The 27,623-nt window shown below is 46.8% G+C and overlaps 9 protein-coding genes across 9 annotated transcripts; 7 read left to right on the top strand and 2 right to left on the bottom strand.

Annotated features, from left to right (window-relative positions):
• Positions 1–1,995: 1,995 nt before the first annotated feature.
• Positions 1,996–4,011, top strand: IL334_000005 (uncharacterized protein; the record flags this gene model as incomplete). Its single annotated transcript, XM_062931791.1, has 9 exons — positions 1,996–2,236; positions 2,316–2,352; positions 2,415–2,446; positions 2,501–2,625; positions 2,700–2,863; positions 2,928–3,011; positions 3,071–3,247; positions 3,309–3,392; positions 3,447–4,011. The coding sequence occupies 9 exons, from the start codon at positions 1,996–1,998 to the stop codon at positions 4,009–4,011; spliced, it is 1,509 nt and encodes a 502-aa protein (XP_062787842.1).
• Positions 4,012–5,197: 1,186 nt separating this feature from the next.
• Positions 5,198–7,664, top strand: IL334_000006 (uncharacterized protein; the record flags this gene model as incomplete). Its single annotated transcript, XM_062931792.1, has 12 exons — positions 5,198–5,356; positions 5,411–5,657; positions 5,710–5,839; positions 5,893–6,119; positions 6,175–6,204; positions 6,262–6,642; positions 6,687–6,844; positions 6,893–6,987; positions 7,043–7,176; positions 7,231–7,290; positions 7,350–7,442; positions 7,492–7,664. The coding sequence occupies 12 exons, from the start codon at positions 5,198–5,200 to the stop codon at positions 7,662–7,664; spliced, it is 1,887 nt and encodes a 628-aa protein (XP_062787843.1).
• A 367-nt stretch (positions 7,665–8,031) lies between these two features.
• Positions 8,032–9,937, top strand: IL334_000007 (uncharacterized protein; the record flags this gene model as incomplete). The annotated part of the gene is made up of 9 exons (XM_062931793.1): positions 8,032–8,178; positions 8,236–8,389; positions 8,438–8,593; positions 8,644–8,758; positions 8,801–9,068; positions 9,124–9,362; positions 9,408–9,463; positions 9,512–9,688; positions 9,735–9,937. The coding sequence occupies 9 exons, from the start codon at positions 8,032–8,034 to the stop codon at positions 9,935–9,937; spliced, it is 1,515 nt and encodes a 504-aa protein (XP_062787844.1).
• A 501-nt stretch (positions 9,938–10,438) lies between these two features.
• Positions 10,439–11,852, bottom strand: IL334_000008 (uncharacterized protein; the record flags this gene model as incomplete). Its single annotated transcript, XM_062931794.1, has 3 exons — positions 10,439–11,169; positions 11,227–11,629; positions 11,676–11,852. 3 exons carry the CDS (start codon positions 11,850–11,852, stop codon positions 10,439–10,441), a joined length of 1,311 nt encoding a protein of 436 aa, XP_062787845.1.
• Positions 11,853–12,647: 795 nt separating this feature from the next.
• On the top strand, positions 12,648–13,585 carry IL334_000009 (uncharacterized protein; the record flags this gene model as incomplete). The annotated part of the gene is made up of 4 exons (XM_062931795.1): positions 12,648–12,684; positions 12,742–12,909; positions 12,969–13,039; positions 13,097–13,585. The coding sequence occupies 4 exons, from the start codon at positions 12,648–12,650 to the stop codon at positions 13,583–13,585; spliced, it is 765 nt and encodes a 254-aa protein (XP_062787846.1).
• Positions 13,586–13,618: 33 nt separating this feature from the next.
• IL334_000010 (uncharacterized protein) lies at positions 13,619–14,604 on the top strand (the record flags this gene model as incomplete). Its single annotated transcript, XM_062931796.1, has 4 exons — positions 13,619–13,929; positions 13,990–14,039; positions 14,091–14,289; positions 14,475–14,604. The coding sequence occupies 4 exons, from the start codon at positions 13,619–13,621 to the stop codon at positions 14,602–14,604; spliced, it is 690 nt and encodes a 229-aa protein (XP_062787847.1).
• Positions 14,605–16,218: 1,614 nt separating this feature from the next.
• On the bottom strand, positions 16,219–19,518 carry IL334_000011 (uncharacterized protein; the record flags this gene model as incomplete). The annotated part of the gene is made up of 4 exons (XM_062931797.1): positions 16,219–16,965; positions 17,118–17,333; positions 17,449–18,672; positions 18,745–19,518. 4 exons carry the CDS (start codon positions 19,516–19,518, stop codon positions 16,219–16,221), a joined length of 2,961 nt encoding a protein of 986 aa, XP_062787848.1.
• A 1,568-nt stretch (positions 19,519–21,086) lies between these two features.
• IL334_000012 (uncharacterized protein) lies at positions 21,087–22,817 on the top strand (the record flags this gene model as incomplete). The annotated part of the gene is made up of 7 exons (XM_062931798.1): positions 21,087–21,335; positions 21,414–21,506; positions 21,571–21,625; positions 21,742–22,002; positions 22,102–22,224; positions 22,293–22,497; positions 22,589–22,817. The coding sequence occupies 7 exons, from the start codon at positions 21,087–21,089 to the stop codon at positions 22,815–22,817; spliced, it is 1,215 nt and encodes a 404-aa protein (XP_062787849.1).
• Positions 22,818–23,359: 542 nt separating this feature from the next.
• Positions 23,360–25,268, top strand: IL334_000013 (uncharacterized protein; the record flags this gene model as incomplete). Its single annotated transcript, XM_062931799.1, has 11 exons — positions 23,360–23,569; positions 23,631–23,789; positions 23,842–23,915; positions 23,982–24,063; positions 24,130–24,156; positions 24,219–24,340; positions 24,428–24,463; positions 24,513–24,575; positions 24,680–24,776; positions 24,849–24,986; positions 25,050–25,268. 11 exons carry the CDS (start codon positions 23,360–23,362, stop codon positions 25,266–25,268), a joined length of 1,227 nt encoding a protein of 408 aa, XP_062787850.1.
• Between the last annotated feature and the right edge of the window lie 2,355 nt (positions 25,269–27,623).

Here is a 27,623-nt window from a genome sequence, read left to right on the forward strand (position 1 = left end):
CGAACAGCAAGAAGTAGACGGATATCCACAGCTAGTCCCGTGTGAATACCCGCTAACCGAGTTCAAGAAGATAACGTCTCGTTGGCAGACTGGGATGCAGGAAAGGGGTGGCTGGAACTCGATTTACTTAGAAGTGAGTCGCATGCTCGCAACGTCGTTGACCATACCATTCAGAATCACGATGTCGCGCGGTCTGTCTCTCGTTTTGGTAATGACAAAACGCCCGAAGCACGATCTGCAACGGCGAAACTCCTCGCGACAATGCAATGTACACTCACAGGAACTCTTTATGTGTATCAAGGCGAAGAGATTGGAATGGCAAATCTCCCAAAGAGCTGGCCGATAGAGGAATACGTCGATATCGCCAGTCAGACATACTACAAAGAGTAAGTAATCAGGAGCTTTACTCAGCTAATATCCAGAGAACTCGCAGCTCGTAGAATACGTCAACACACAGATCATCCCGATATGACCGATGTGATGGATGGTATACAGCGCAAAGGACGAGACCATGGTCGGAATCCAATGCAGTGGGATAATTCCACCAATAGTGGCTTTTCTCATGCCAAGCCATGGATGCGGGTCAATGATGACTATATAGATTGGAACGTTGCCAAACAGGCTGACAAGAGAGACAGTGTGTTGACTTTCTGGAAGTCAATGTTGGCATTTCGCAAGAAGCATCTCAGCTGCGTGAGTGATGTCTAAAATGATCTCGCTGACGTGTCAGATCTATGGCACATTTACCCACTTGACACCGGATGACGAAAGCGTCTACGCATATGTCAAGGAGTACAAAGAGGAGCGATTGTTGGTAGTGCTCAACTTCACGAACGCGGAGGTATCGTACGAGATTCCATCGGACTTGGCTGCAGAACCAGTCAGCAAGTTCATTGGTAATTATAACCGGGAGTCATTGGAGCTTGGAAAGGTGGTAACATTGCGGCCATATGAGGGTCTAGCCGTGGTTGTGTTGTAACGAATGTGACCAGTTCGGGGATAGCGAGGATACGCATTGCGTCAAATGCGGTGAAAACGGCGGCTGGGTCAAATATGCAGCAATTCTAGCGATCACAACAAACGCCTACATCTACACTTGTGTCATGCTCGTGCATAAGCAGCTAAACGAAGTGAACAGACCAAAAGGCACATTATTCTTTCCGCCGAATCCGGTGCTTATATACTGATACAAATATGCCATCTCATAACAACTTGCAAGGTTTTTCACGCCACCATCCTCCTGAATCCTCACTTGATGCATCGAACTAGCTTGATGAAAGAAGATGGATGGAGAATATTCTCGTATCAAAATGGATGCCCCTGAAAGTTGGCATGACAGATTGATGTTTGCGAATCACAATCAACCTCAATTTCACACGCGTCAATGTTCGCGCATGTATTTGATATCGCGAAAGCCTTAATCGGTCAAATCCGGTATTGACAGCCAGTAGTGTTTTCCGTTAGTGGTCACTCCTATCAAGAGAAAGGTACCACAATCAACATCTAAAGTCCAGGATCAGGATGCTCTCTTAATTCGATGCATTTCCAATCGTTCACCTGGTGATGAAGCAGTCTGACGCGGATAAGACCGCGGTTTGGCTTGAGGCGGAATGCTAAGTAGAGTCCGCAACAACGGGGAGGCGTTCCGTTTTCACGGAAAAGTGTGTTTGGGTTTCCACATATCGAACAAAAAAGATAGCTACTTTCTCTATAAATGTCTGACTTCTCAGGTACCGTAGCTTCAGAGTGCGCAGCAAGACGATAGCGTGAGATAGATAAGCGTAAATCACGCTTTCGCAAACGTTGGACCTTGATCACGCTATATTGTGCGGTATACTCTTGGGTGCACTATGTTACGAACTATAAGATACAGAGCTATTATTTGAACCAGGATGCGACCTTTCAAAGAAATATCAGCAATCGTTGTTTTGCTGATACTCAACGATTGCCTTTCGTCAAAATACCGGAACCAATTGACCACCATAGATACTCAATATGGCTGAACTTGACACAGCTCCTCCCAATACTCGAGCGGGCGGCAATGACGATGCACTTCGTATCAAAAACATCGGGCATGAACGTGTCGATGGTGCAGATGAAATCGACATGGTAGCATACCATAATGATGTACCCAGATGGAAAAGGATCCATCAGCACAGTCTTACTCAAATGTTGTTGATGAGTGTTCAAGCATTTTGCGGTCCTGCTATGGGCGACGCTTTAGCAGGCTTAGGTGGTGAGTTATAAGACTGGAGAATCATCTTCATTGCCTTTAACGCAATTATGCGTCTGTGCTCACACACCCTCGTTGATAGGAGGAGGACTGGCAACACCCCAAACTTCGAATACCGCGTAAGTTAATGTACCTTTACGTGACTGTATTGCAGGCACTGACCAAGAGTATTCCGATTCAGTACTGCCATCAGTTACACGTGTTTAGCTATCAGTAAGTTCACGTTGAAAGAGTACGATGACACATGATTCACTGTCAATTGCCCAGCTTGTTTCATTGGAGGTCCGCTTGTGAACCGAATTGGTACGAAATGGGCTCTCGTTTTCGGAGCTATGTCCTTCCCTATGCGCGGTGCCTCGTACTATTGTAACAGTAAATTCGGTAATCAGTGGGTAAGTATTCCTTTTCACATCGCCGTTGGCGTTATGAGCATAGACCGATTACTGACCAGCCTTGCGTATTGCAGTTTCTGATTTTGGCTGCCTTCATTACTGGAACCGGGAGTGGGTGTTGGTACGTAGCCGAATCTGGAACCATTATGACTATAGCTCCTAGTGGAGCTAGAGGAAAGTATCTCGCACTCTGGATCGTCTCGCGAAATCTTGGTCAACTCATTGGTGGAGCCATCAAGTGAGCTACATGTTGCGTTGAGCACGCTTCTGAATATCAGATGTTGACTGTAGGGCACGGTAAGCCTATCCAAAAACCATACTGCCGGTCAGACAGGAGGCGTGACGCCAGATACATACAATCCGTTCATGATTATCGAAAGCCTTGCGTAAGTCACTCGCTTGACCGCGAGGAGTTGAAAGACTGATGCGTTTTTTATATATCCAGCTTCCCTTTTGCTTGGCTCATTACTCCTCTACATAATGTTGTCAGGTCAGACGGCACCAGAGTCCGTGTTGCCAAGCGTTTGCCCGCCAGGGACGAGTTCAAATTGATCAAGGTCACTTTCACATCCAAACTCATCCTTCTATCCATCGTGTGGGCAGTCTGGTCCTTCTTTTATTCGTGAGACGACATCCTTTATTGGGACATAGAAAGATGTGGGAAACTAACGGGTCCTGTCTAGTGGAACATGGTCTACTTACCTCGCTACCTACTTTTCCGTTCGAGCCCGAGCTCTTTCTTCTCTTATTTCCCCATTCTTCTGCATGTAGGTAGATCATACATCTTCTTCCGGTGAAAACGACTGATTTGTCTTTTACAGCGTTGGCTGTTTCGGTCTTGGATTCATACTTGACATGAAAGGAGTCACTCAGCGACGAACAGCTCAGATAGGGTTATTCACCGTTTTGATCCTCAATACAGCAGTCTACGTTTGGACTATTATCATGCAGACCAAATTCAACAAGAGTAATCCTGGCAAGATCGATTGGGCTGATTCCTTATACCCTTCTGCGTTTCTACCGTATTTCTTCGTTCAAACTACTGGTCCATTATCTCAATCTTACATGTACTGGCTGTTATCTTCTTTCGCAACAGATGCTCAAACGAATGTCAGGAATGGTGCCGCTTTCAGATGTTTAGAAGCTGTGGGTCAAGCTATCTCATACGGCATGAATACGAAGATCAAAACTAGTCCCTTGATCGGGTTCTGCGTCACTTTTGCTCTAATGGGCTTGACTGTCGTCCCTACAACTATATTGGTTAATTCGACTCCGGATCAGATTCCGGCGGACATTCTCGATGCCGAAGAACGGGTACAGGAGGATCATGTTGATGAGAAGGAGCGTGGGGAAGAGGATGTTGCTGTTCAAGTCCAAAGAGTTTGAGCGAAGCTCAATTTGTGATTGCGAGATCATGGCAGAGCGTAAACTATTATGTGGGGGGATGGTATGCAGATTGGGTGGCGAGTGCAACGGTCTTTGTGAATAGAGGTTTGGAATTCTGTTTCCAAGTATGCTATTTTCTGCTTTGAAAGTCCCTCAATCTCCTATATACTCATATTCTCAAGAATGTATGCCTCGTGAGGCTCATAATTATTGTGTCAAGCTGACACGAGCATTCGTTCCTCGCCTGAGGCGATCGCGCACTCGTGTTCTGACTTCGATACTTGCGCCCATCACGATCAGTCCGTTTGACCGTGAATACTATGAAGATGCGCGTGATACATACTCATATGCACGAATTGTCTTGAGCGAGCATCGCTACAGCCAATCACACGACCTCGGGTTCAGGAGTTGCAGGATCACAAGGAAAACCAGCGTTTACTTGTAAATTTGATGAGAAAACCAGACGACCTCGGTGTTCGCGACACGCGGTGAACCACAATATCCGTTACGTGACAGCTGACGAGATTATTAATGTTCACATTCCCTAGGTAACAAATCCCGATGGCATTTCATCCACCGAAAAAGTCCCCTCGCCTGACGTCCCATCGGTTAAGCAGTGGTTTCGGCTGTTCTAGACCACCTGTTATACCACTCATTGCAGGGATACCGAAAGTCATAGTCGGGGTCTACCTCTTCAGGAGTTGAGAGTCGCTTCAGGTGGATCCCTTTCGCATTCCAACCTTTGATATTTCCCCACGCAAACGACGGGTGAACACGGGGAATGTCAAGGAGGGATGAAGAATATCGTTACATCAGTGGCTGTTTTAGGGTTTTATTCATGACAAAGAACATATAAGCATGTGCTGCCGGAATTCAAGCTTCTTCTCGCTTTCTGCCCCGGACCGCCGGCTAATTCGGCTTGCTGCTTCGTTAACCGAGGATGCTCCACGAATCTTATTGGTCACTTCGAAAAATCACCTGCGTCATCTAGAGCTCAAAGTAAAAACACTAACCGCTTTTGGCTAGCTTCGCCAGGAAATCCTGCATATTGTGTTCGCCCCCAGTTGTTCCCGCTGGGGAACCATCTGGACATCCCAACATTATATATACCCCTCCATCGATCTCGTGCTACCCAATTTGCCCCACTGTTTTGTCTCTTCGCATACGAATCAACGGTCTTTTCAATATGGCAGAGAAAGATCCTAAAGCTCAAGACGTTTTCATAGAGGGCAACGGATATCCCGCTCCAAATAAAGGTTCACAGACTGTAGCCTCTCATCACAACAAAGAAGCGAAGCATGATGCTGCCTCATCAGCGATACATGTAATTCACAACCCTCTCAAGGTAAGTCACATGTTATATCTCGCCTTGTATGACACTGAGATGAGTGAACAACAGCGGGAACCCAAAGAAAAAGTAGTACAAGACGCTCAGGAGTTTGCCAAAAACCACAACCTCGGAGAGTATGCCGATCTCTTTGGACGAGCCGCCCTTGTGGCGCGAGATAAAGGAAACTTCCGTTCTATTCCAGAGCTTTCAACCGAGGAAATCGCCGCTCTTGACTATGAGAGGGATCATAAATGGCATGGGCCGAAAATGCTCTGGTATTCAATCGCCTTATGCGCCATAGGTGCGGCGACTCAAGGTACGTGGCGAGACCATGACTTAATTACCGCCCGCTCACCTGTGCCTGCTAGGTTGGGATCAAACTGGTTCCAATGGAGCGAATCTTTCATTCCCTGCTGAATTCGGTATCACTGGGGAAGGGCGAAACGAATGGATTGTTGGAGCTGTCAACGCGATAATTTTTTTGACTGCCGGCTGCATGTGAGTTTTGGCCAACATTGTGCGATGGAACTTTGTGACTGACACACTAATAGTGGTGCTTTCATTACTGATCCTCTCAACCACTATCTGGGTCGTCGGGGAGAAATCTTCCTTACCGCTGCTTGTCTCACTGCCACTCCAATCGCCTCCGGTTTCACCCATTCATGGCAAGCGTTATTCGCAGTCCGATTTGTCATGGGTATCGGTATCGGTGCCAAGAACGCGACTGTTCCAATATTCTCTGCGGAACTTGCCCCAGCACGTATCCGAGGCGCTTTAGGTACGTTATGCCTTTTTTTACGTTAAAGTGTGAATCAGCTGACAGGCCTCAACAGTTATGTTCTGGCAGTTATGGGTAGTTGCAGGTATGTCGTAGCTTACAGATTCACTGGCTGAACCTTGCTGACCTAAGTCTGAAACAGGTATTTTCCTGGGTTTCTGCGCCAATGTCATTGTGAAGGATACCGGGCGAATTGCATGGCGACTTCAATTGGGTTCCGCTTTCATTCCCGCCTTCATTTTAATGCTTGGAATCTGGTTCACCCCCGAGTCACCTCGATGGCTCATGAAGCACGGCAAATACGACAAGGCATTCCATTCATTTTTAAAGCTCCGAGCGCATCCTATCATTTCAGCGAGAGATTACTATTACTCATACGTTATATATCAGGAAGAGCTTTCTGTCGCAGCGGGCTCAAATTACTGGACAAGAATGGCGGACTGTTTCCGAATCCCAAGGATCAGAAGAGCTAATTACGCTGCATCTACCGTCATGATTGCTCAACAAATGTGTGGTATCAACAGTGAGTCTCAACGATAACAAATTGCTTTGCTGACGACCGTTCAGTCATCTCATTCTATAGTTCTACAATCTTCACCGATGTAGGTTACACCGACGTGCAAGCGCTGTACGCGTCTCTTGGTTACGGTGCAATCCAGGTTGTTTTCACCATTCCAACTTTATTCATGATTGACACAGTCGGTCGTAGAAGATTGTGTTTGATAGTAAGTCATTTCACCGCAGGCATTGTATCTCTCACTAACATCGTATAGACCTTCCCTCTCATGTGTATATTCCTTCTCGCTGGTGGATTATCGCTGCTCAAAACTACTGGGTCCCAAGCCTCGAAGATTGGACCTGTTGTCCTGTGAGCACCTGTTTATACGTTATGTCTATTGCATAGGCTGACCTAGTGTGTGCAGATTCGTTTATTTATTCACCATCTGTTATTCTCTTGGTGAAGGTCCAGTCGCTTTCCAATACTCGGCGGAAGTCTTCCCGACGATTCAACGAGAACAAGGAATGTCGTGGGTTGTCTTCATCAATAACTTTTTTGGTAAGTTTTTTGTGGTCCCTACTCAAGACAACGCATATCTAACCCCACACATAGCTGGTGTTCTCAGTATCACTTTCCCGAGAATGAGATCGGTCATGACTTCCCCTGGTGCTTGTGAGTGGTCATCTATGCAATCTCAACTGGTAAAAGTATTAATGGAATGTTTGTCGCAGTCGGATTCTACGCTGGTTTGAACCTCATTGCGTGGTTCATGATTTTCGCCTTCGTCCGTGAAACCAAGCAGTTGACCCTCGAAGAGATCGATCGTATGTCTGTCAATCTCCTGTCATGAATTTCACTGACCATGTCTTACAGAGGTCTTTTCTGTTTCTACTTCTGAATTCTTCTGGCATGAACTCAAGGTCTCGACGCCTTGGTTCCTCAAGCGATACTTGCTCTTCCAAAAGCATCTCCCTAAGCCACCCTCAATAATCGCCACAGCCGATCAAAATTACTCACGTCGAGACTCTGATTCTGTTGTTGCCTAGAAAGGGTGAGAAGCACCTGAGGATTACCATGGCTATGAAGATTACGGACGAAGGAAGAAAAGTTTTTCAGTACTTTATGACAAATGATGCATTTCTACCTGACGTGCGTCTTGACTTTCCCGTCACAATGCGTTGGTCGTATCGGCCTGCAGTGGATAGAAGGACTGGAATGTTTATGCAACGCCTTGTAGGTGCTTATTCCTATAGACTGCAATCATGTGATACGTAGCTGGCAGCTTGCCCGCTGGGTGACAAGAATGATTCGGGGGTTTGCCCGCGGGATCCCAGGCAAGCTTATCGAAGCCTGATATAAAGAAGGCATCACTCGTTGTGAATCTCAATTCCTCGACGTTCTCCCGGCATCACTATGTCAGATTTAGAATACGACCGCAAAGACGAAAAGTCGCAAGCACAACCGTACGGAGAAGTAGTGGCAAGCGAGGTCGACGCCGACTATCAAGAGTATCTGATGTTGGCAGAGGAATTCTCTGGAGATGCCTTGAGAAAGCTCACAGTGAGCATTATCGGGGCGCGTCTCTCCACAGTACTAAGTACTGACTTTTGGTCATAGCGTAAAATAGACTGGCGGGTCATTCCGCAGTTGATCTTTATATACATGCTCTCTTATATTGATCGGGGCAACGTCGGTAATGCCAGATTGTTTGGCGCTCAGACTGATACGGGGCTCTCGAACACTGAATGGAACATTGGTCTCTCCCTCCTATGTACGTCGGCATGCTAGATTTTCGAGTACCGCTGACATGTATGATCAGTCATTACATTTGGTTTTGGTGGTCTACCTTCCAACATACTGGTCAAGAAATTCGGGCCAAAGAAGGTTCTTCCTGTGCTGTTAATGGGAGTTGGAGCTGTGCTCATCGGCTCGGGTTGTTCTCACAATCGTGCACAATGGTTTACTCTCCGAATACGTGAGTCCCCCTTCTCGATCCTTTGACTGTCGCTGATGAACGCACTCTAGTCTTGGGGTTATTTGAAGCAGGAATGTATCCCGGCTGTACCTACACCTTGACAACTTGGTATACCCCGGCGCAAATCCATAGTCGGACAACGGTCTATTACCTCGGTGGTGTTTTGTGAGTTTGCAAATGTGTTGACATGTTCGCTGATTGTCCTAGATCGGGCGCTCTTTCTGGCCTTCTAGCGTATGGAATTGGCCAGCTTGACGGCAAACACGGTTGGAGGGGCTGGAGATACATTTACGTTATCGAAGGAGGTATTACATTGTTCGTCGGAATCCTCGCATTGTTCACACTACAAGAAACGCCTCAAAAAACGAAAAAATGGCTCAACGACCGAGAGAAACGATTCTTGGCATTACGATCCAAATTCCTTTATGGGGGTGGAAGGATGGGTAGCAAGGATGATTTCGCTCTTGCAGATGTCGTAAAAGCATTGAAGGTGAGATTGACTGAAATCATGCCACGCTGATGTTTGCCAGTCTATCCATGTCTGGATTATATCTTTCGCTTTTATCTGCAACACTATCGCGTTGTATGGATTCTCGTTGGCTCTTCCTACCATCGTTAAAAACATGGGCTTCACCGCCGCAAATGCACAGGCTCTCAGCGCGCCGCCATATGTCTTCGCTGCTTTCTGTGTCGTTGGCTCGGGTTTGTTCTCTGATAGATACAGGCTCCGAGCAGCCACTGTCATCTTCCCATCGATCATTGGATTTATGTGAGTCGCAAGAAAGTCCTTGAAACAGTAACTGACCTTTCTCAGTGGGGTACTCATTTGCGTCCTTACCGTTACGCATAAACATCTCGTAGCGCTGTCCTGTAAGCAGCCGTGCTGAAGGATTTGATAAGGGCTGACAGCTATCTCAGACGTGGGAACCTGTATTGCCGCTGGTGGATTGTATTGTCTCACACCAGCCTTAACCGTCTGGGCGGGTCTCAACACTGCGGGACAGACTAAGCGAGCTGCGGCCATCTCAATCGTGTTCTTGTTTGCCGCTATCGGGGGTATCCCGGGATCTTACATATATCTTGCTAAAGAAGCTCGTATGTATCAACCGCACCACTGAACACTGCTGAACCGCCTCAATAGCTGGCTACCCTACCGGTTTTGGCGTCTCTCTTGGTTGTATGGGTTTCGGAAACATCATAGTACCCGCATTGTATTGGCTCTATTGCGGCCGAGTCAACAATAAGCGTGAGCAGATGACAAATGGGGAAATCAACAGTAAATATACGCAGGAGGAACTCGAACAGCTGGGTGACTTGTCTCCCCTGTACCGATATGAGCGATAGAGAGGGACGTATCGGAACCAAAGCAAGTGGATCTTTGGGGGATGTGTTGGGTGTAGACTACACTACAGATCGGGACGATACATGCATTCTCAGATGACCATGACCTTCATGCTAGGTCTATGGTCCATTCCGTGAGCGAGCTAGTGTGTTGAGGTTCGATTCGAATCGAGTTGGGACGATCGCCGGAAGGGGAAAATGGAGAGCTGAGGTCTACGCACTTAGGGTATGCAGATCAGAATCACCGTTGGCACCGATGGCTAAGCTTTTTGGCCATTGTATGGGAGTTTATCAGGAACAGTAGAATGCTCGACATCTGCGGAACCGTATATTTATTTCGGTCTGCAGTCGAATACATGTTCAGTCTTTGCCAAAACATAAGCACATCTCACCGAACAACCCCCAAAGCTGCCTAAATGCACCGATTATATACATCAAATACACCATATACAAACACAGATTAGCTTCACCTACATGCCAGCATTGCACAAAAGAATCATGGTCCTACTCATTGCCCTTTCCCGCATCTACAATTCTTTCGTATTCTTTATAATCTGGCAATGGTACCTCGCTCCTATCGTCTTTGAACACAAAGCCCGCAGCCCATCGCAGAGGTTTTGATCTAGAAATCCACGCGACTAGTCTGATTACGGCGTGGAATACATGGATGCCCCAGCTTGTTGCGGGGAGCGCAATATGTGGGACACCGGGGACTAGTTTCTGTATGTTAGCCGCGAAAGGGGCCATCCATTTTTCGTAGGCGTCAAACCCGGCTTTGGGATTGTCAGCATGTTTGGCAAGTTCACTGGCGAGCATGTAGGCACCGACGAGAGATAAAGTGGTACCACCTCCAGACATGGCTGTGCCGCAGTAGGCAGCATCGCCAATCATACCGATATGGCCTCCCGGTGTCGATAGGCGCTTGGCCTTGATTTGACCAGACCATTCAAGGTAGACATCGTCGGTGGTTTCGAGACCTTTCACAACCCTATCTACAAGAGGACTAGACAGGTCTTCCCCGGAGAGCAATACTTCCTTGATGAACTCGATCTGTTCACCCATGGGTCGTCTTTCAGCTCCAGAAGGTTTGTCCGCGATCCACATAAGGAAAGCCTTAGTTGTGCCTTGACCGTCCGGGCGGAAGTTAAGACAACGTTTACCGGGAAGATGAGTGACGATCCACTGGTCAGATCGAGGTTCGGTGGGGTCAAGAGGTATAGTAAAATACGCTATATCTAGATGTTTGGATATTGTCAGTTTGATAACTTGCTTGAATTATATAGGCGACCCACAGCATCCTAGAGCTTTGAATCGCACTTCATCTCCGCTGAAAGCTAGTTTTCTGGTCCTAGATCCGACCCCATCCGCGATGACAACTAAATCAAACATCTCCTTTTTTCCACTTTTGAATTCCACATTGACTCCTCCATAATCATTGGCATTATCTCCTGTGATCTCCTCCAAGGCGTTGATCTGATCACCGAATCGCCATTCGGTATTCTTTATAGTTGCTTCGTAGAGGATCCTCGCGAATTCACCTCGCAAGATTTCAGTGTCGTTTGTAAAGCTGAAACCTTGATCCAGAGGAAGCACAAGTCGGTTGTTGCCCTTGACATCAGTCAAAACGGTACCCTTCTCCCCCGTATTGGCAGCCAGAATGGTCGATTCAAGATCCATTTTGCGAATGACTTCAAGCTAGCACTCTTGATGAGCACAGTCAGAAAGAGTAAAATATACTCACCCCTTGATTGGTGACATCGATATTCTGACCACCCGGACGTAACTCCGACCACCGCTCAACCAATGTTGTCTTGAAACCATAGCGATGCAACCACCAAGCGATCGCTGGGCCGGCAATACTCCCACCAGAAATGAGTACTGATTTCTGACTTCGAATGGTTGAAGCGACTGATGACATTTCGAGTGATAAGTTATCGTTGAGGGGGAGACATATTCACGAGTGTATTGCATATAGTTCTATATATGTACGGACATGTGTGATTATCTCTGTGTCAAGTTCGGAGCCGCCGGTGTGGTCAACTAATGGGAGGTGAATACCACGACGCGTGATATACTCGGCTGTCACAATAATGAGAAATGCCGCATTGAATCGTACTCGTAACCGTCACAAAACTTAAGCGGATCAGCCCACTTCTGGGCGTTAGAGAGATTAACAGTCTATCAACACACGCCTACAGGTTTTATCCCTTAGTGCATACCTATTGGATCGAGGTGATGGTAACGCGTTGACGTACATGTGCTGTACTTCTCCATCAAGAAATTCACGGATCGGTCTAGACAATTGGGATGACTTTAGGATCGCGTGCAAGCGGATCGCTGTGAAATGGAAATCGGTGAAGACTGATTGGATGGACCGCGTCACGATAAGCATACATCGTTCATCTCTATTGTGCCTGACAATGACGATGCTTGCTGGAATATGTCAGCTGAATCAACGCTGCCAAAGTTGACAGTATGTAAATCGAGTCCTGGTACACTGTATGCTCGATCATATAAGTAGGGCGTCCATCATGCATTCGACATCTCGATAGAGAAAGAAAGTATTCGATCCTACTTTATAACTCACGCTGTGATGCTAGTGCTCAGACAGACAACAATCCGAGCATTAAGATACAACACACCTCGAGTTTTGAAGACACTCAGTAGAACACCAATCTATTACAATACAGCACCCGCACTCGGCTTTCGAAAGATGTCAGGGACCGATTCATCAGGAGTCAAAAAGACTGGTGAGTAGATGGAGATTGCAACCGACGTGTTCTCTGACTTTGTTGACGACCTTGTAGTATGGATGGAGAGAGATGATCTTCTGTCTCAATCGCCGTCGTACCCACAACTTACCCAAGACACCAAGACTGATGTACTTGTTGTTGGAGGTGGGATCGCCGGATTACATATCACATATGAGCTGCTCAACTCGGGTATGAAAAAGGTCATATTAGTGGAAGACGGAAGTGAGTCACTTTCTTGCTCTCTCGGAGATGTACATGACTCTGACTCCCCTTCCCACTAGAAATCGGATCAGGAGAAACTGGTCGTACTACCGGTCATTTATCTGCAGACAACGAGTACAATGAATTTATGGTGAGTCTTCTTGAGGATGAGGACCCAACCGAAAGCAACCGCTGACTCTCTTCTCAGGGTTTACATGGCGCTGAGGGAACCGCTCAAATCGCCGCTGCCCAGCAGGCAGCCATTGAACGAATTGCTTCTATCGTTGACAAACATCAGATTGACTGTGATTTCGTCAGAGTTCCAGGATACATGTTCCACGGTCTTCCTACATCCTCGTCTGAGTTCCGAGTCGACACTTTGGAAGAACTATATGAAGCTGCAGAGAAGACAGGAAAGCTGGATGTCAGCATAGTCAATGACGCTTTTATCAAAGGCTTCAAGAGCGGACCAGCTGTCAAGTTCGGCAATCAAGCCACTTTCCATCCCACAAAATACATTCAAGCTTTGGCTAAAGTGATCTCTGATATGGGAGGTGAGATTTACGAGAAAACTCGGTACATGAAGCACTCTGAGGAGAATGGCAGAGTAACGGCTAGTTTGGAGAACGAAAAGAAGATTCAGGCGGAGTCATTGGTCATGGCTACCAATGTCCCCTTACAAAAGGTGAGTCTTTAGTAAATTGCGCATCGCTCAACCTTGTAGCTGGTTATGATAGACAGACTCGAAGCGTTCAGGACCTACGCTATAGCAATGAAGATCCCCACTTCTTCAGTATCATCCAATGGGCAAGACGCTCTGTGGTGGGACCTCGGTGACCCATATCACTATATCAGGGTCACACCTCACAAACAAGAGGGATACAGCCTGCTAGTCGTTGGAGGGGAGGACGAAAAAGTGGGTCAGCATGATGACTACGAAGCAAGGTTCAAGCGTTTGGAAGATTGGACCAGAGAAAGATGGACTAGTGCTGAAGATTTAGAGTACAAATGGAGTGGGCAAATCTTAGATTCTGCAGACGGGTGGGTGATCCACAATCAACGTGAATACATTGCCGTAGCTAACCAGGGGCTATTATCCAGCATCGCCTACATTGGACGTAATCCGGGGGAGAATAATGTCTACGTCCATAGTGAGTATTTGCAAGTGTTCAGACACGACCGTTTACTGACGAAACACCTAGCTGGTGATAACGGTGACGGTTTGACCTATGCTGCCGTTGGGGGTCTATTGATCACTGACCTCATTCTCGGTCGAGAGAATTCATGGGCACATACCTTCTCTCCTTCGAGACAACACAGCGGTTCTCATCTCAAAAGTGCTATGCAGACTATCCCTCATATGATCAAGGAAAACCTCGCAGATCAGATCCACTACACCAAGTGGGTGACGACTTGCACCAAATCCATTAGTGACATTGAGGATTTGGTACCTGGGCAGGGCGACGTTGTCAGAGACGGCTTGAGTCCGGTGGCTGTATATAAAGATGAACAAGGACAAATTCACAAGATGACAGCTATCTGCCCGTGAGTTCTCCTAACCGTTGGGTCTGGCTAACCACTTGCAGCCATCTCAAGGGTATCGTCGCTTGGAATTCAGCTGAGAAATCGTTTGATTGTCCGATCCATGGATCAAGATTTACTTGTCGTGGTGATGTCGTTAACGGTCCTGCTAAAGCTCCCTTGCAAGCCAAGTAATGTAGTGCGCTTGATTAATATTTACGTATAACAGTCCTTTGATGTATCCAATAGCAGACCATGAAAACCCTTACAAAACAATCTTCGCATCCAGTATTCGGTACTACTCGTAGGGAGTCGATAGCAACCCGCCTGATGTACCAATTGACCTATCACGATAGACTCCAGGTAGACTCAAGTACAAATTGTCTGCATTCATACCTTTTTGCGGTACGCAATGCTGTACTTGGTGGTGGTATCTATATCTGTATTAGTTCATTCTGCAGCTCCCGTTCTCGCAGGTAGTGCCGCACACAGCAGTCTCAAGCGCTGTATATTTGGACCGCGTAAGCGAATGACTCGAATGGTCACATCGTACTTACTCTTGAACAATCGTCCTTCCATCTATTCAATCCCACGCCTAAACAACCACCACAGGAATCTAGCTCGTGGTTGATATCAACGCACTACAAATACTTTAGGGCCTGTTTCACAACCAATTAGGATAGGCTCAATTTATGAGCCCCTGGCACACTGTCACCAAGACAAGCCGCTTTATGATTCGGACACTATGTACGTATACCCCGTCATCTCTCCTCCACGATCCTACTTTTTCTTGAAGATCCTGTGAAGCCTGTGCAGCTGTATGATAGTAATAATGTTTGTATGAGATCAGTGACTATTTCCCCTAAGATAATCAACTCAACGCATAAAGTATGTACCATGTCCACACGGAGCTGAGGATCCAAAACTTAACGGTGTTCCACCATCGCATTGTGATTGGCAACCTATATTTACGTATATCAGTCTAGTGTCTGCATATAGTAATGTTACTCACAATATTGTCCACATAAAAAGCTGCGTCTATAACATTTCCGCAATCTTTCGAGCGGGTATCAGGGCCTGTGAGCACGCTGAAGGTAAAACCTCCAGGAGGTGTAGAGTAACACGCCGGGCTCCATGTGAAAGATGTATGAGCGATTTGAGCCTCGTAATGGGCCGGATCGGCACACGCATCTGAGCACCAGCTTGACACGGCTCTTGAGGGTACTTGTCTGTACAATAGCAACTTTAAGTAGATAACCGATAGAAGGAATGTTTGTTATTCGGGCACGCAGCCTTTACAGTGAGCTGATTAGCATTGAGCTTACATCGCACGCCGTGACAGACGCGACGGTTGCAGTCCTCCTTTCCGCGGCATCCCCTTGCAAAACAAAAACCTTTAGGGATCTGTATATACGTAAGCCAGAGTTCGCTTAGGATAGCAAGCAAGCAGGCCAAAGTAGAATATGCATTTTAGAGATCCAATAATAATATGATGTAACCAATCTATAGAGGCAGAACCTGTAATTTACCAACTATGCAGAGAAACAAGATAAGAACGAGTACGGATAAGATAAACAAGATGTATATATGGTGTCAAAGCATGAGGGTGGAAATAACAGTAGGGGAAAGTACGGACGAGCAGCCAAGAACGAAGCTTATGGATATGAAGAGAAGATGAAGATGGTTGAAATTGAACAATAGAAATGAAGTCAGTCCACTTTATGCAGTGTATATACGATGAGTTCAAACAAAGCAGATGAAGATGATGAGATCCGGTGATCTGCGTCCCCTAAGAGTGGAAACGCATTTCTATTCCCTTCTCTCCCCGCTTGAGCCTGATCCAGCTCCCCAGGCACTAGCAGCTCCATTTAAACTGCCTAATGCTGTTCCCGCACCAACAAAGTCGAACCCTCCGAAACCACCGACACCACTACTCGCAGCCGCTCCACTGGACTTCCAGCTAAAGCTCGCCGGTGTCCAATTGGGGGAGGACACCGGACTGAACCCAGATGATGTGTTGGAGGAAGAGAATGGCTGAAAAGACGCATTGGCGGAAGGGATGGGTACGGCTGATGATGATCCGGAAAAAGACGAGGAAGGCGCGTCCGAAGGAGAAGGCGCCTTACTTGGAGGATTCGCCGTGAAGTAGCGAGAACGAGGGGAAGCAGGGTTAGGCAGTGATATGTTGAACGGTTGTGCCGTGGGCGACAAGCTAGTCGATTGACTGGAGGGCCCATTCGCGTCACGTCGGGAGTCAGAAATAGAAGCCGTAGCTGGAGATTGGTGGCCTTGTGAAGGTCCTCCCTGCTGAAGCTGCAGCCCGTACGATACATTTGCCCCAGCGGATACGGGCAGCGAGCCTCCTTGACCATTGTTTATGGGTATTGGTTGGGCCGAAGCAGTTGTCGGCGACGTCATGGACATTCCAGCGAGAGCAACGGTGTGTGCAATACCACCAAACATCGAGGGGTTGAGAGAAGAAGGATGGGCGTTGCCTCTTTGACCAAGAGAATTCTTGGAGTAGGAGAGACGAATGCCTCCCTTGACGAGACCTCCCTACAAAGCGTTCCCATGTCAGCACAGGTAGTCGATATCGAGCGGTAGGGTGATGATAGTCGTGATGTCAACGTTAGAGGCACCAGATGAGAAGAAAGGCGGAGGGCAGCGGGGATCGTCCAGACTTATGGCGAATCAAGTCTTTCACTCACCAGATTATGACCATACAGGTCCTTGATCGCTTGACTAGCATAAATCACCTCTTCAAACTCGACAAAGCACATGGGTCCGTTGATCTTCTGCCTGAAAGACATTCGCTTGAAACCTGGACTTCGTGAAAACAAACCGCGGAGAGATTCTTCTAGGAAGTTGGGTGGATGTGTAGGAGGCGAGATAGCGGGAAGGTTCCCTACGTACAGAGTATTAATCTGCGTCAAGTTAGCAAAGCATCTAAATGATTGTGTCCGGAGATGTACAGGGAACAACTGGATACACAATCGGTGATAGCAGACCGATAGACAGTTTGAGGCGATTAATGCTTACTGGTGGATTTTGATCAGCCGGATTGTTCCCACTCAAAAGGCCTCTTCCGTTCTCAGACATCATGTCGCTACCACCAGGCGGACTGGTCCCGTACGGGTCTTGCTGTGCTGATGATCTTGATCCGAAACCATCCCCAATGTTGGGGAAACCTTGCGTTCCTAATCCCTCAGGAGCGCGTTGGCCCATTCCGGTACCCGTGGGACGGTTGACGTGATACCCATCCATCATGCCAATACCAACAGCACCGTTCACACTCCATCCCTCGAGTTCATCTGCTTCTTCCGCCAATGCCAATAAAGCTTTCGAATCAGATGTCCGCTGAGCTGGCGATTTGACTGAAAGGGAGGGAGACGCTGATGGATTCGATTGAGACGAAGACTGGTTCGCGGAACTGCTGGACATAGACGGCTGAAAAACTTGTTGTTGATTTGACAGCAATGGTGAATCGGTCGAAGAAAAGCCCTGAGAATGACTCAGATGTTGGGTCTGAATTGGATGAGGTTGAGGAGGCATGGTTTTGCCTTCATCCGTGACCGAACGTTCCCTTTCATTGGGAGACGAAGCTGGCCATGAGTCCCAAGCCTCTTTGGCGGAAGGAAGAAGTTGCTGAGATGGCAAGGTAGTCGACTGGCTACCTGGCAGGGGGTGTGATATTGACCCAGTACCGACTTGAGACCCAGGATTGCCGACTAGATTAGCCAATCGACCAGACCGAAGCAATAATCCCACTAATTCTTCTCCTGATGTCGTTCTCTTAGTATGCAAGTTCTTCTTAGCCATTTCAGCCTTAAGTGTGGCTCCAGTGAGCGAATCAATCTTTCTGCCTTGTAGGTGCTCTCGAGCTGCTAAAGCATCTGCGCGTGTCTTAAAGCGAGCAAATCCGATTGTCTGACGTCGAGTAGGCATTGCAGGGTTGCCAAGCATCGGTCCTGATGGGACGGAAGGGGTTAGAGACATAGGAGCTGATGGAGTGGTAGATGCCGACGTGGAAGCGGTCGCAGCCATAGTCAGTGATGCCATAGCTTCTTCGAGTGCCGGCTGTGAGAACGGGAAATCGAGACCAGGTTCACCCGCTGCTTGGGCTTGGGCTTGGGCGGCAGCTAATTGAGTTAGTTGATCGAGCAAAGCGGCAGCGGGCTCTCGGCGAATCGTACCAGAGGGGAATTTGAGGGTAGCTGCTTCGAAACCATTTGCAAAGATGAAAATGTTTTGAAATTCACGTTCCTACAAACATCCGGTTAGGTGGAGGGTTTCAAGGTGTATTGTGACATTAGCGCAAATGAAGACGTCACTCACGGACATATCATCAGGAAATCCGACCACGAAAATCGTGCTGATGGCGTCTTGGTCATCTGCCTCTTCGTCTTTATCCCTCCTTTCTCTTTCCCTCCTTCTCTCGCGACTATCACCCGGTCCCGATCCAGATCTGGCTCCTAATCCGCCTATCGAGGAGCTTGAAACGGATGATCTTCCCACACCTCCAAACGGCTCGTGGGGGTTTATCGGTAGCTGGGAATGACCATTAGGCAAGGAAGATCGACCGTAAGGAAGTTGAGGCTGTGATTGAGATGGAAATCCGCCCATGCCAGGGTGACCCCGCCACCCGTTGGGCGCTGGACCGTTTGACCAAGAGCTGTTCATAACACCTGTTGGAGACACTGGACCAATTCCCAACATCCCCTGTCCTGCTGTAGCGATGGAATGGATTGGATCTGGCGCCATTGCATGTTGAGGCGGTGGGACATAAGGTGGGGGATGCGGAGGAGGTGATGAAGTGAGTGGGGGTAGATAAGCCGCAGGGATGTTGGAGTTGTAAGGAGTTTGACCTGGTATTGGTGGTTGAACGTAATCTCCATAGTTCGGCGAGGAGTGATCTATGTGATTCACCCCATTATAATACTGGTTGTATCCTTTTGCTTCTCTCGGTGACATTGGATGCTGAGAAAAGACAGATGCGGCGGAAGGTGTTCGATGTGAACCCGTAGGAGGTATTCCGGACATCGATTGGTAATGCGAATGGGATGAGCTTGAAGGCGTTGGTGACGGAAGAGTCGATGGTGGTGAGACCATTATGTTGTGATGACAGTGCTGTCAAGACGGCCGAAGTAGCTCCCCAAGATAGTATGTATTGCTTTACAAGTAGAAACCTGATGCTGATGAGTTTTAGGGACTCAGTGGTGAGACCGAGTCAATTGGAAGAGAACCGCCGATAAGTCTTGCACTTGATGATGAAACACTTCAGAGTCCCGCTTCACCTCCCTACTGGGTCTAGTCTCTATTCCTTCTTTCTACCTGTTCACTCCAGACGTTCTCGAGGCGATGTTGAGCCTGAATATGTATCTTATGTATTCCTACGATTCCACCGGCCGAACAAACCTCCTCTGACGGACAGCCGCAGATGTCGAAGATGTCTTGTATGATATGCGCTGGTTGAATGATATCTAGACACGCATGTGTTACATGACACGCAGCCGGTCAGTGCTGACTTACTCAAGGATGGAGGCAGTAGACGGATGGATGGATGGATGGATGCAATGTACAGGTACGATGGATGATTGACGTATCGAAACAGGTAAATGGCGAAAACAGGGTCGGGGGCGCGCGGGGAGATATGATGGATATTGAGTGACTTACGAGGTGTGGGTTCTGCTATGTATTTTGAAGACAGTCCTCGAGACTTTTCTCAATGAGCCCAGTAGTGTATGTGGTGGGTGAATAGTATGATGCTTGGGGATGACGATGAGCGATGGATGATGGATGAAGGATGATGGATGATGAATGATGGTGGTGAAGACGGATAACGTTGAGTTTCGTAATGTATATTTTGTTGTTGTTATTTTGTTTGTTATTTGTTATTTGTTATTGTTATTATTGTTAACTCATGGGTGATGTTTTCTTATTGACGATATATTTGCTTACGCGGTGTAATCCGTAATCCACATAATTAAATCCAAGAAAGAGAGAAGAGAGGGGGGGGGGGAATGTGTGATAAAAGCATTTTACCCTGTTCATATGGCTGTTATGTAATCAATCAGCAGTAACAGTTTAAAATTAACAACAACATACACACACAGGGCATCAGAGCAGAGGAAATCATATACACACACCACACACACATACACACACACCCTCGATTCCAAATGAGGGAACTATCCCGCTCTGATTGTAAATCGATAAAAACACGGGATTATGACAGATGTGGCACTCGGGTAATACGATGGGGTCCCCCTTCAAGGGATCATTTAGAGATCGACAGAAATCATTAGAAATCATCAGAGATCATTAGAAAACATTAGAGATTATTAGAAACAGTTTCTCTAATCCTCTCATAGACCCTTCGGCCTCGGTAATCTTCCCCGTGTGATACCCACGTTGATCACCCGTTATCCGTTTATTTCTAGTTTTCAAAAAATGTTTGCAACTGCCGATGTCGAGTCGATAACCCAAAAACAAGAGATAAGGATAGTCACAAACACACAACATCTATCCACATCCCCGCCCCTCCCCCACTGCCGACATTCTGACCAGCTTTCTACAAGTCTCTCGCGGCTTGTCATCAGTCGCTACTGGTTCCATCCTATACCAATCCACTGCATCCACCTGCTCTCCTCCCATCAGACTCAGTCGTCTCTGACATCATGTCAGCCAGCAAGACTAATGGTCACGGCCGTGCCCCCTTATCAGCCTCCTCCCTCTTCTTCACTCCTCTTCCTCCAGCTCACGTAGTAACCCCTGGCAAAGAATCACATGGGAGATACATGCTGACCGTCCCGTGGAATCGAGTGTCAGGGTGGGGTCAACCTAGGATCGGACCAAGGCAGGATTTGAGCTTTGATCCTCTTGCCGGTGTTCTACAGTACGCCGTGACGTGTTTCGAAGGAATGAAGGTACGTAGTCTCGCTCCCGGCAAATGCCAACTCAAGAATCCTGGATGTACCTCTGCCGATACCCAAAAAACCTCATAGTGCTACAAGACCGACCAAGGTGATCTTCGACTGTTCAGACCGTCAAAGAATTTTGACAGACTCAAGCGTTCAGGTGCAAGGCTTGGTCTTCCTGTGAGTGATCCTCATAAAGTCTTGTCATATCGTCATAGGCCAAGCTGAATTGTGACTTCATCAGTGCGATTGGGACAACGATGAATTGCTCGAGCTTTTCGCCAAATTGATGGCTTTAGGTGAGTGAGCTTTTGGCTCCATCTTCTTGTTCAAACTGTGTCGCTCGAAAAATATGCTCGTTTATTCCCACAGCTGCTTGCATTTTGGAGCTTATATCCTGATCTTGCTCCTGCAGAGGCACCTCTTGTTCCAAACACCGACGGATCAAATTTGTACATCCGACCTACCCTGTTGGAAACGTCAGAAGGATTCGGCATCAAGGAGGATGCTTTCGCCGCTGAAGCTTTACTCTACGTCGTCACCACACTCAACCTAGGTAAAGGTCTTTACGCATCATCTGAAGGAGAAGGTAAAGGAATAAAGTTAGATGCATGTAAAGAATTCATCAGAGCATGGCCTGGAGGTACCGGTAGCTACAAACTCGGTGCAAACTATGGTGAGTCGTCTGTACCCCTGGGATCCATAAATCGCTTCAGTCTACGTTGTCACTCGGTAGCCAGCAAGAATGGTATGCTCATTTTTTACTTGTCATCAGGTACCGTCAACATTTCCAAGAAACCAGGATATGCAATGTCGCTTTGGCTTCATGGCAAAGAAGATTTCATATCTGAAGCGGGGGCGATGAACGTATTTATCATTAAGGAAGCAGCCGATGGATGTGAGTGTTGCTCCATGACCTATCAATTCGGCTACCTTTTGCTTATTTGAGTGATCCGCCTATTTCAGATACCGAGTTCATCACTATGTCCCTGTCAAACGGAATCGTTCTTCCCGGTATCACCAGAGAATCCATCATTGAGCTTCTCAATGAACACGCTGAAGGAAAAAGAGAGTTCCCCATCCAAGGTGTTCCCAAGAACATAAGGGTTGTGGAAAGAGATTTAAGTATGCCTGAGATCATAAATGGCTTGGAAGATGGAACTTTGAAGGGGTAAGTGATTGTTTGTAGCTGAAATCATGCGGTGATGAGGAGAATATGATAGGGTCATAAGAGGCTAATATTCCAAACTTGATTTTTGTAGTATGTTCGGTTGTGGAACTGGAGTCGTTGTAGTTCAAGTTGGTGAAATTCAATATCAAGGAAAGACGTACCAGATTCCTTCCAATCCACTTATCAAGACCTTGAGAGATACAATCACCGGAATTCAGAGAGGTAAAATTGACGAAGGCAAATCATGGAGTTTCAAAGTTCCTGCTTGGAACCCTGAAGGCGCAGATGGTCAATCAGATGAAGAAGTCACGGCTGCTTGAGTTCCTTAGATATGGTTGCTAGACACTAGAATACATCTTGATTGGGGATAAACACGTATACCATATATGCGACTGCTTGCATGCGTGCTCGCATCCAATTACCGTAAAATAAATCACGATTGCATAGCCAGTCAGCATGAATGACTAACTACATGACTGCCCCTGGTAACTGTGCGTGTAGTAGTAACCAGATGTCTGTCACAGGAACGCGCCATTGTCATCTGTTTTATTGCATTACGAGATTTTACCGTGATTTCACCGTCGATCCCTTGATATACAAAGTAAACAAAGACCGGACTTGGTAAAATGTTGCCAAAAAAGAAATCACAGAACAACAACATTCAACATTGAAGCATGTCATTAATACGTCAAATCTTGCATGAACATTCCTTGGTCTCGAAAAAGAATCACATCATATACACATCAACATTGATACAAACAGATTGTATCATGCCCGTTGGAATCATATAGGCCATTCTTGAATTTCGCAAGCCCGATAATCTCAGAACAGTGTGATACAACAGTGACTCTAGGTGTCGACAATGAAGGCAGATAGTCCGATGTCCTCTTTGGATGTCATACTTGAAGCGAAAGCGATTGGACAATTCAAATCCCATCAAAGTCTGGCTTTCGGTCCTTACCTCATCGGTTATGCAGCGGATGGTTTCGCATTTGGTCTACTAGTTCTCCAAGTCTTGCAATGGTTTACCTTGTCCTACGCTTCAGATAGAAAGGCCATTAAGATCTTAGTAGTGAGCCTTCTGTATTTGTATCACGAATGTCTGAAATGGAAAGCTCATAATCGTCATATAGTGGTGGACCCTACTTGTCTGCACCGTCTATACCATACTCACAGCAAGGTGGATGTTAAATCTATTCGCGTATGGCTTTGACGTATATAGAAACTTCTACAACTTCAGTTGGGTTTCCACTTTCTTCCTGTTGGCAGTCTTCGTACAGGCGCCTATATCCGTGAGTGCTTCGACGTCCAGCTTGATTGATCACTAATCTGTACATGTGTTAGGCTTTCTTCGCTCATAGAGCATGGGTATTAATCGGGAAGAAAAAGTGGTTTCCTTGCCTGATTGGCGTCCTATTGTAAGATACCATTGCGTTCCTCGAGCTGTGAAACCAACAAACTCATGTGTGATGCGGATGTTCTAGAACTTTTTCCGTGACCACCTGCCTGTCCCTCAAAATCATGGCACCTGCAATTGCAACCGATGAACTGTTCACAAGAGACCCTGTACGTTTTTCACAGTCGTAGCTTTCAAAGGTGTATCTCGCTGAAAGAACTTCATGTGATCTTCAGACTACCGTCATCCTTCTTGTGTTATGGGTAAGTTAATCTCACCTCTTCATGAAATGGCAGTAGACCGTGCTGATTATCAAGCTGCATAGTTGTCTGCAACCGTCATAACGGATATCACGGTGACCGGGACAATTTGTTGGTGCTTGGTGTCGTCAAGAATGGGCATTAAAGGGTTCGAAAGAACGGATAAGCTTATCAGGAAGGTCATCATGTGCGTAATATACCTTTCATCATTCTCGACTGCAACTCCGGCGGCCCTGACAAAAGACATGTTGTCTAATTTGCATGACATTTATAGACTCACTATCGAGGCGCAATTAGCCCCAACACTATTGTAAGTTCCCGCCGGTCCTTTTCGACTTGTTAACTGACGAGGGTTTCAGCTCTGTCGCTTTTATGCTCTTATTCGTGGCTGTGCCTAAATGGAACTTCTCTACCTTGTTCATGTACGTATCCCTTCGGCTTGTGTACGATAAAAGGCATGCTTTCCTCGCCAAGAGGGTGGCGAAGGTTTGTGATATCATCCCACTGAGCTCATCTCAACATTCAGGTGTACTCCCAAAGTCTATGCTATTGCCCTTTTGGGTGTACTCAACTCTCGGCATTTCCTTCAAAGAGATCTTGCACCTCAACCTATATTTCACATCGTGAGTATCATCGTTCTCCGAATATGGTTGATAGGAAATCGAAAGCTGATATAGAAGTACAAACGAAATCAGGATCGGCCTATTTTCCCTCGTCTGATGAGTTACCGTTCGGACAAAAAAGCCAAGCCTCAACACAATTCAGTTCTACAAAATATGGCATGTAACGGCACTCAAACGGAAATCCATGTACAAACGGAAACGTTTCAAGAGGTGAGCAACACTCGGTTCTCATTGATAGACATAGCGTTATACTGACGGATAAACTCTCATCAGGCATATCAACTTGAACCCCTTCCAGTAAAGAGATCGATCAATCGAGATCCGATATACAACACGGTTCATGCGGATGGCTTTTCTTTGGCAGAATCTCCAGACGAAGAATTGGAAGATATTGTACTGGGTGGCACAACGATTCATACCACGACAATGCTAAATAGAACTGTACAAACAACTAGAAAAAGATCTGTGAGCTATCCAGAGTTGTTGTCGTAGAAACGGTTACGCGACAATACTGTATGTATAGTATGATACCATCCGGCATTATTTTTCCAATGAGATAGCGACAATGGATGAGCATGATATCTGTTAAGATATCTACAAGTCACGTATAGTGTCTTCTGAACTACGAAACCTTTTCTAAGAGGAAGCATGACCGGAACCGCGTTACGTCCTGTTGCTCCTGGTCTCTTATCAAATCGAACCTTTCTTCTCGCTCAATGACTGAACTGGGGAGCATATGTAACGATAGACGTCCTAAATCAGATGCATGAGTCCGGCGGAATACCTGTTGATAAATGATTGATCTGCAATGACTTGCTGGGATTAAGCTGAGTATGCTTTTTGTGAGTGTATTTTTTGATCGTGGTAGGCGTGGATTTTCCTTGGTGATGGGTAGGAGTCGTCCGAGCGCTTCACGTCGACTGCCGATTTCAAAACTCTCTGGAAGATTCAAGAATCATTGCGTTGTCCTTTTCCGAATAGACAAAAGACTTGTAGTCCGGTCCTCTCTCCAAATACATGCTTTTCGATGACTGAAAGAGGGGCAGATGGGTAAACAACTGATCGCGCCATGAGGCATTGGAGGAAGAGTACAGCCCTGTTCTAGAGCGGACTGGAATAGGGACTTCTTCGAAAAATAGATCATCGGTACTGTGCTCTGCCGGTGTAAGGAAGATTGTATCAGTAGGAGAGTCGCAACCTGTGACGAACGAAATCGACTTGGAGTCATCAGAATCATAGAGACTAGAATGGTCATCATTCGCTCCCTCTGGCGAAACCGATATTGATGATACGGAGGAATCGGAGTCAGATGCATATTGAGACAGCGGACTTATCTGTGTTGACCATCTAGACATATCTTGAGTTGTGGTGACATCTTCATTCCGCTTTACGTTAGTATCGATCAGGTGTGGACAACGACGCACAGCGTCCATTTGCGTGCCCTCTTCTTCTCCTAGCGAGGCTGTTGACGAGCCCATTGTTGCGAAAGGTACGGGTGCGTCGGGTGTAAGCCAATTAGTGCTCGGTCTCCGTGTTGAAGGTCTATATACTGACTGTTCAATATCACTTGTGTTTTCCGGATATAGCAGATGAGCTGAATTTCCAGAAATAATCCCCCTAGATGACATGTCTGTGTGATTGACGTTCCCAGAAATTGTATTTATGGTTGATCTCAAGACTTCCCGGTGATCTTGTATGGTTTTATGTTCAGACTCCAACCTCCGTAATTGTTCTCTCGCCCAACTGTATTCACTCCTCCTCACGTTGTACTCTGCAATGGTTGTTTCCAGGGACGATGCCGAAGGTACATGGCATCCTCCAGAGAGAGCAGTTATTCTTCTCAATGGATATGGTTGAATCTGAGGAAGATGAACGGGAGAGCAAAGCTGTCCTGCTCTCACCGAAGACGTTTCAGAGCTGTCTTCGGCGATTGCGGATAGTCGAGTTCCCGTGCCTCCCACTGAGCTCGTGGCCATCATTGGTAAAACAGTGGAAACTGGGCTTGACCATCGGTGTCGCGTAAAATCAATCTGACGGGCTTCATGAACGATCTGGTCGGCCTCGCTATATATGCTTTCAGGCGCTTCAGACTTTGCGTACGTTCTTGGACCGTTTCTGCTGAACCAAGAATTAAGCAGAGACTTTCCCTGTGACCACCATTTCGATTTGAGAGCCCCTAGATGAGATGAAATCTTACTAGAAATTAAGCTTCGGTGGTCCCTGTACTGACTTGGATCAGAACGTGAAGCTTGGACCGACCCTGGTCGGGTGGTGTCTAACAAATATCGGTCTCGTAGATTGATCGTTGATCCATTGGAAAATCTATGACCGCCAAGGTATTCAGGATTATTTTGGGGGGAGTATCGGCTGTGGGACATTGTGATCGCTGTGATGAGGGCAGTATTTGGGATATTTGGGTGGATACGATTCAATTGATGGTTGAAGAAGTAGAAGAGAAGATGAGAAGATGGGCAAGGATGTTGGAATCGTGGACAAGCTTGTATAGATTATAAAATCGACCTTCATCTCTTCATTCATATATCTTCATGAGATTCGGACGCCATCTTTTGATCACCCGAACATCCTTTGAGCCAGATACCTCGGAGCTGAAGGGTGAAAGGTGGGCTGATATCAAGCACGCTTCCATCCGAGGATGACGATCGTATTGAAAGGAGCGGATCTGTTTACCCGTTAGAAAGACGTCATGAATCTTAGAACAGACTTGAGGGGTCTAGAAAAAAAGTGGGACTGCTTCAACGACAAATTACACGAAACAATCTGTACTGCTGACTCATGAAGCGTGCAGCATGGAGGACGACACGAATTGTTGTGACAATCCGATTGACA

Source organism: Kwoniella shivajii, chromosome 1 (assembly GCF_035658355.1).
Source record: "Kwoniella shivajii chromosome 1, complete sequence".
Taxonomy (NCBI): domain Eukaryota; kingdom Fungi; phylum Basidiomycota; class Tremellomycetes; order Tremellales; family Cryptococcaceae; genus Kwoniella; species Kwoniella shivajii.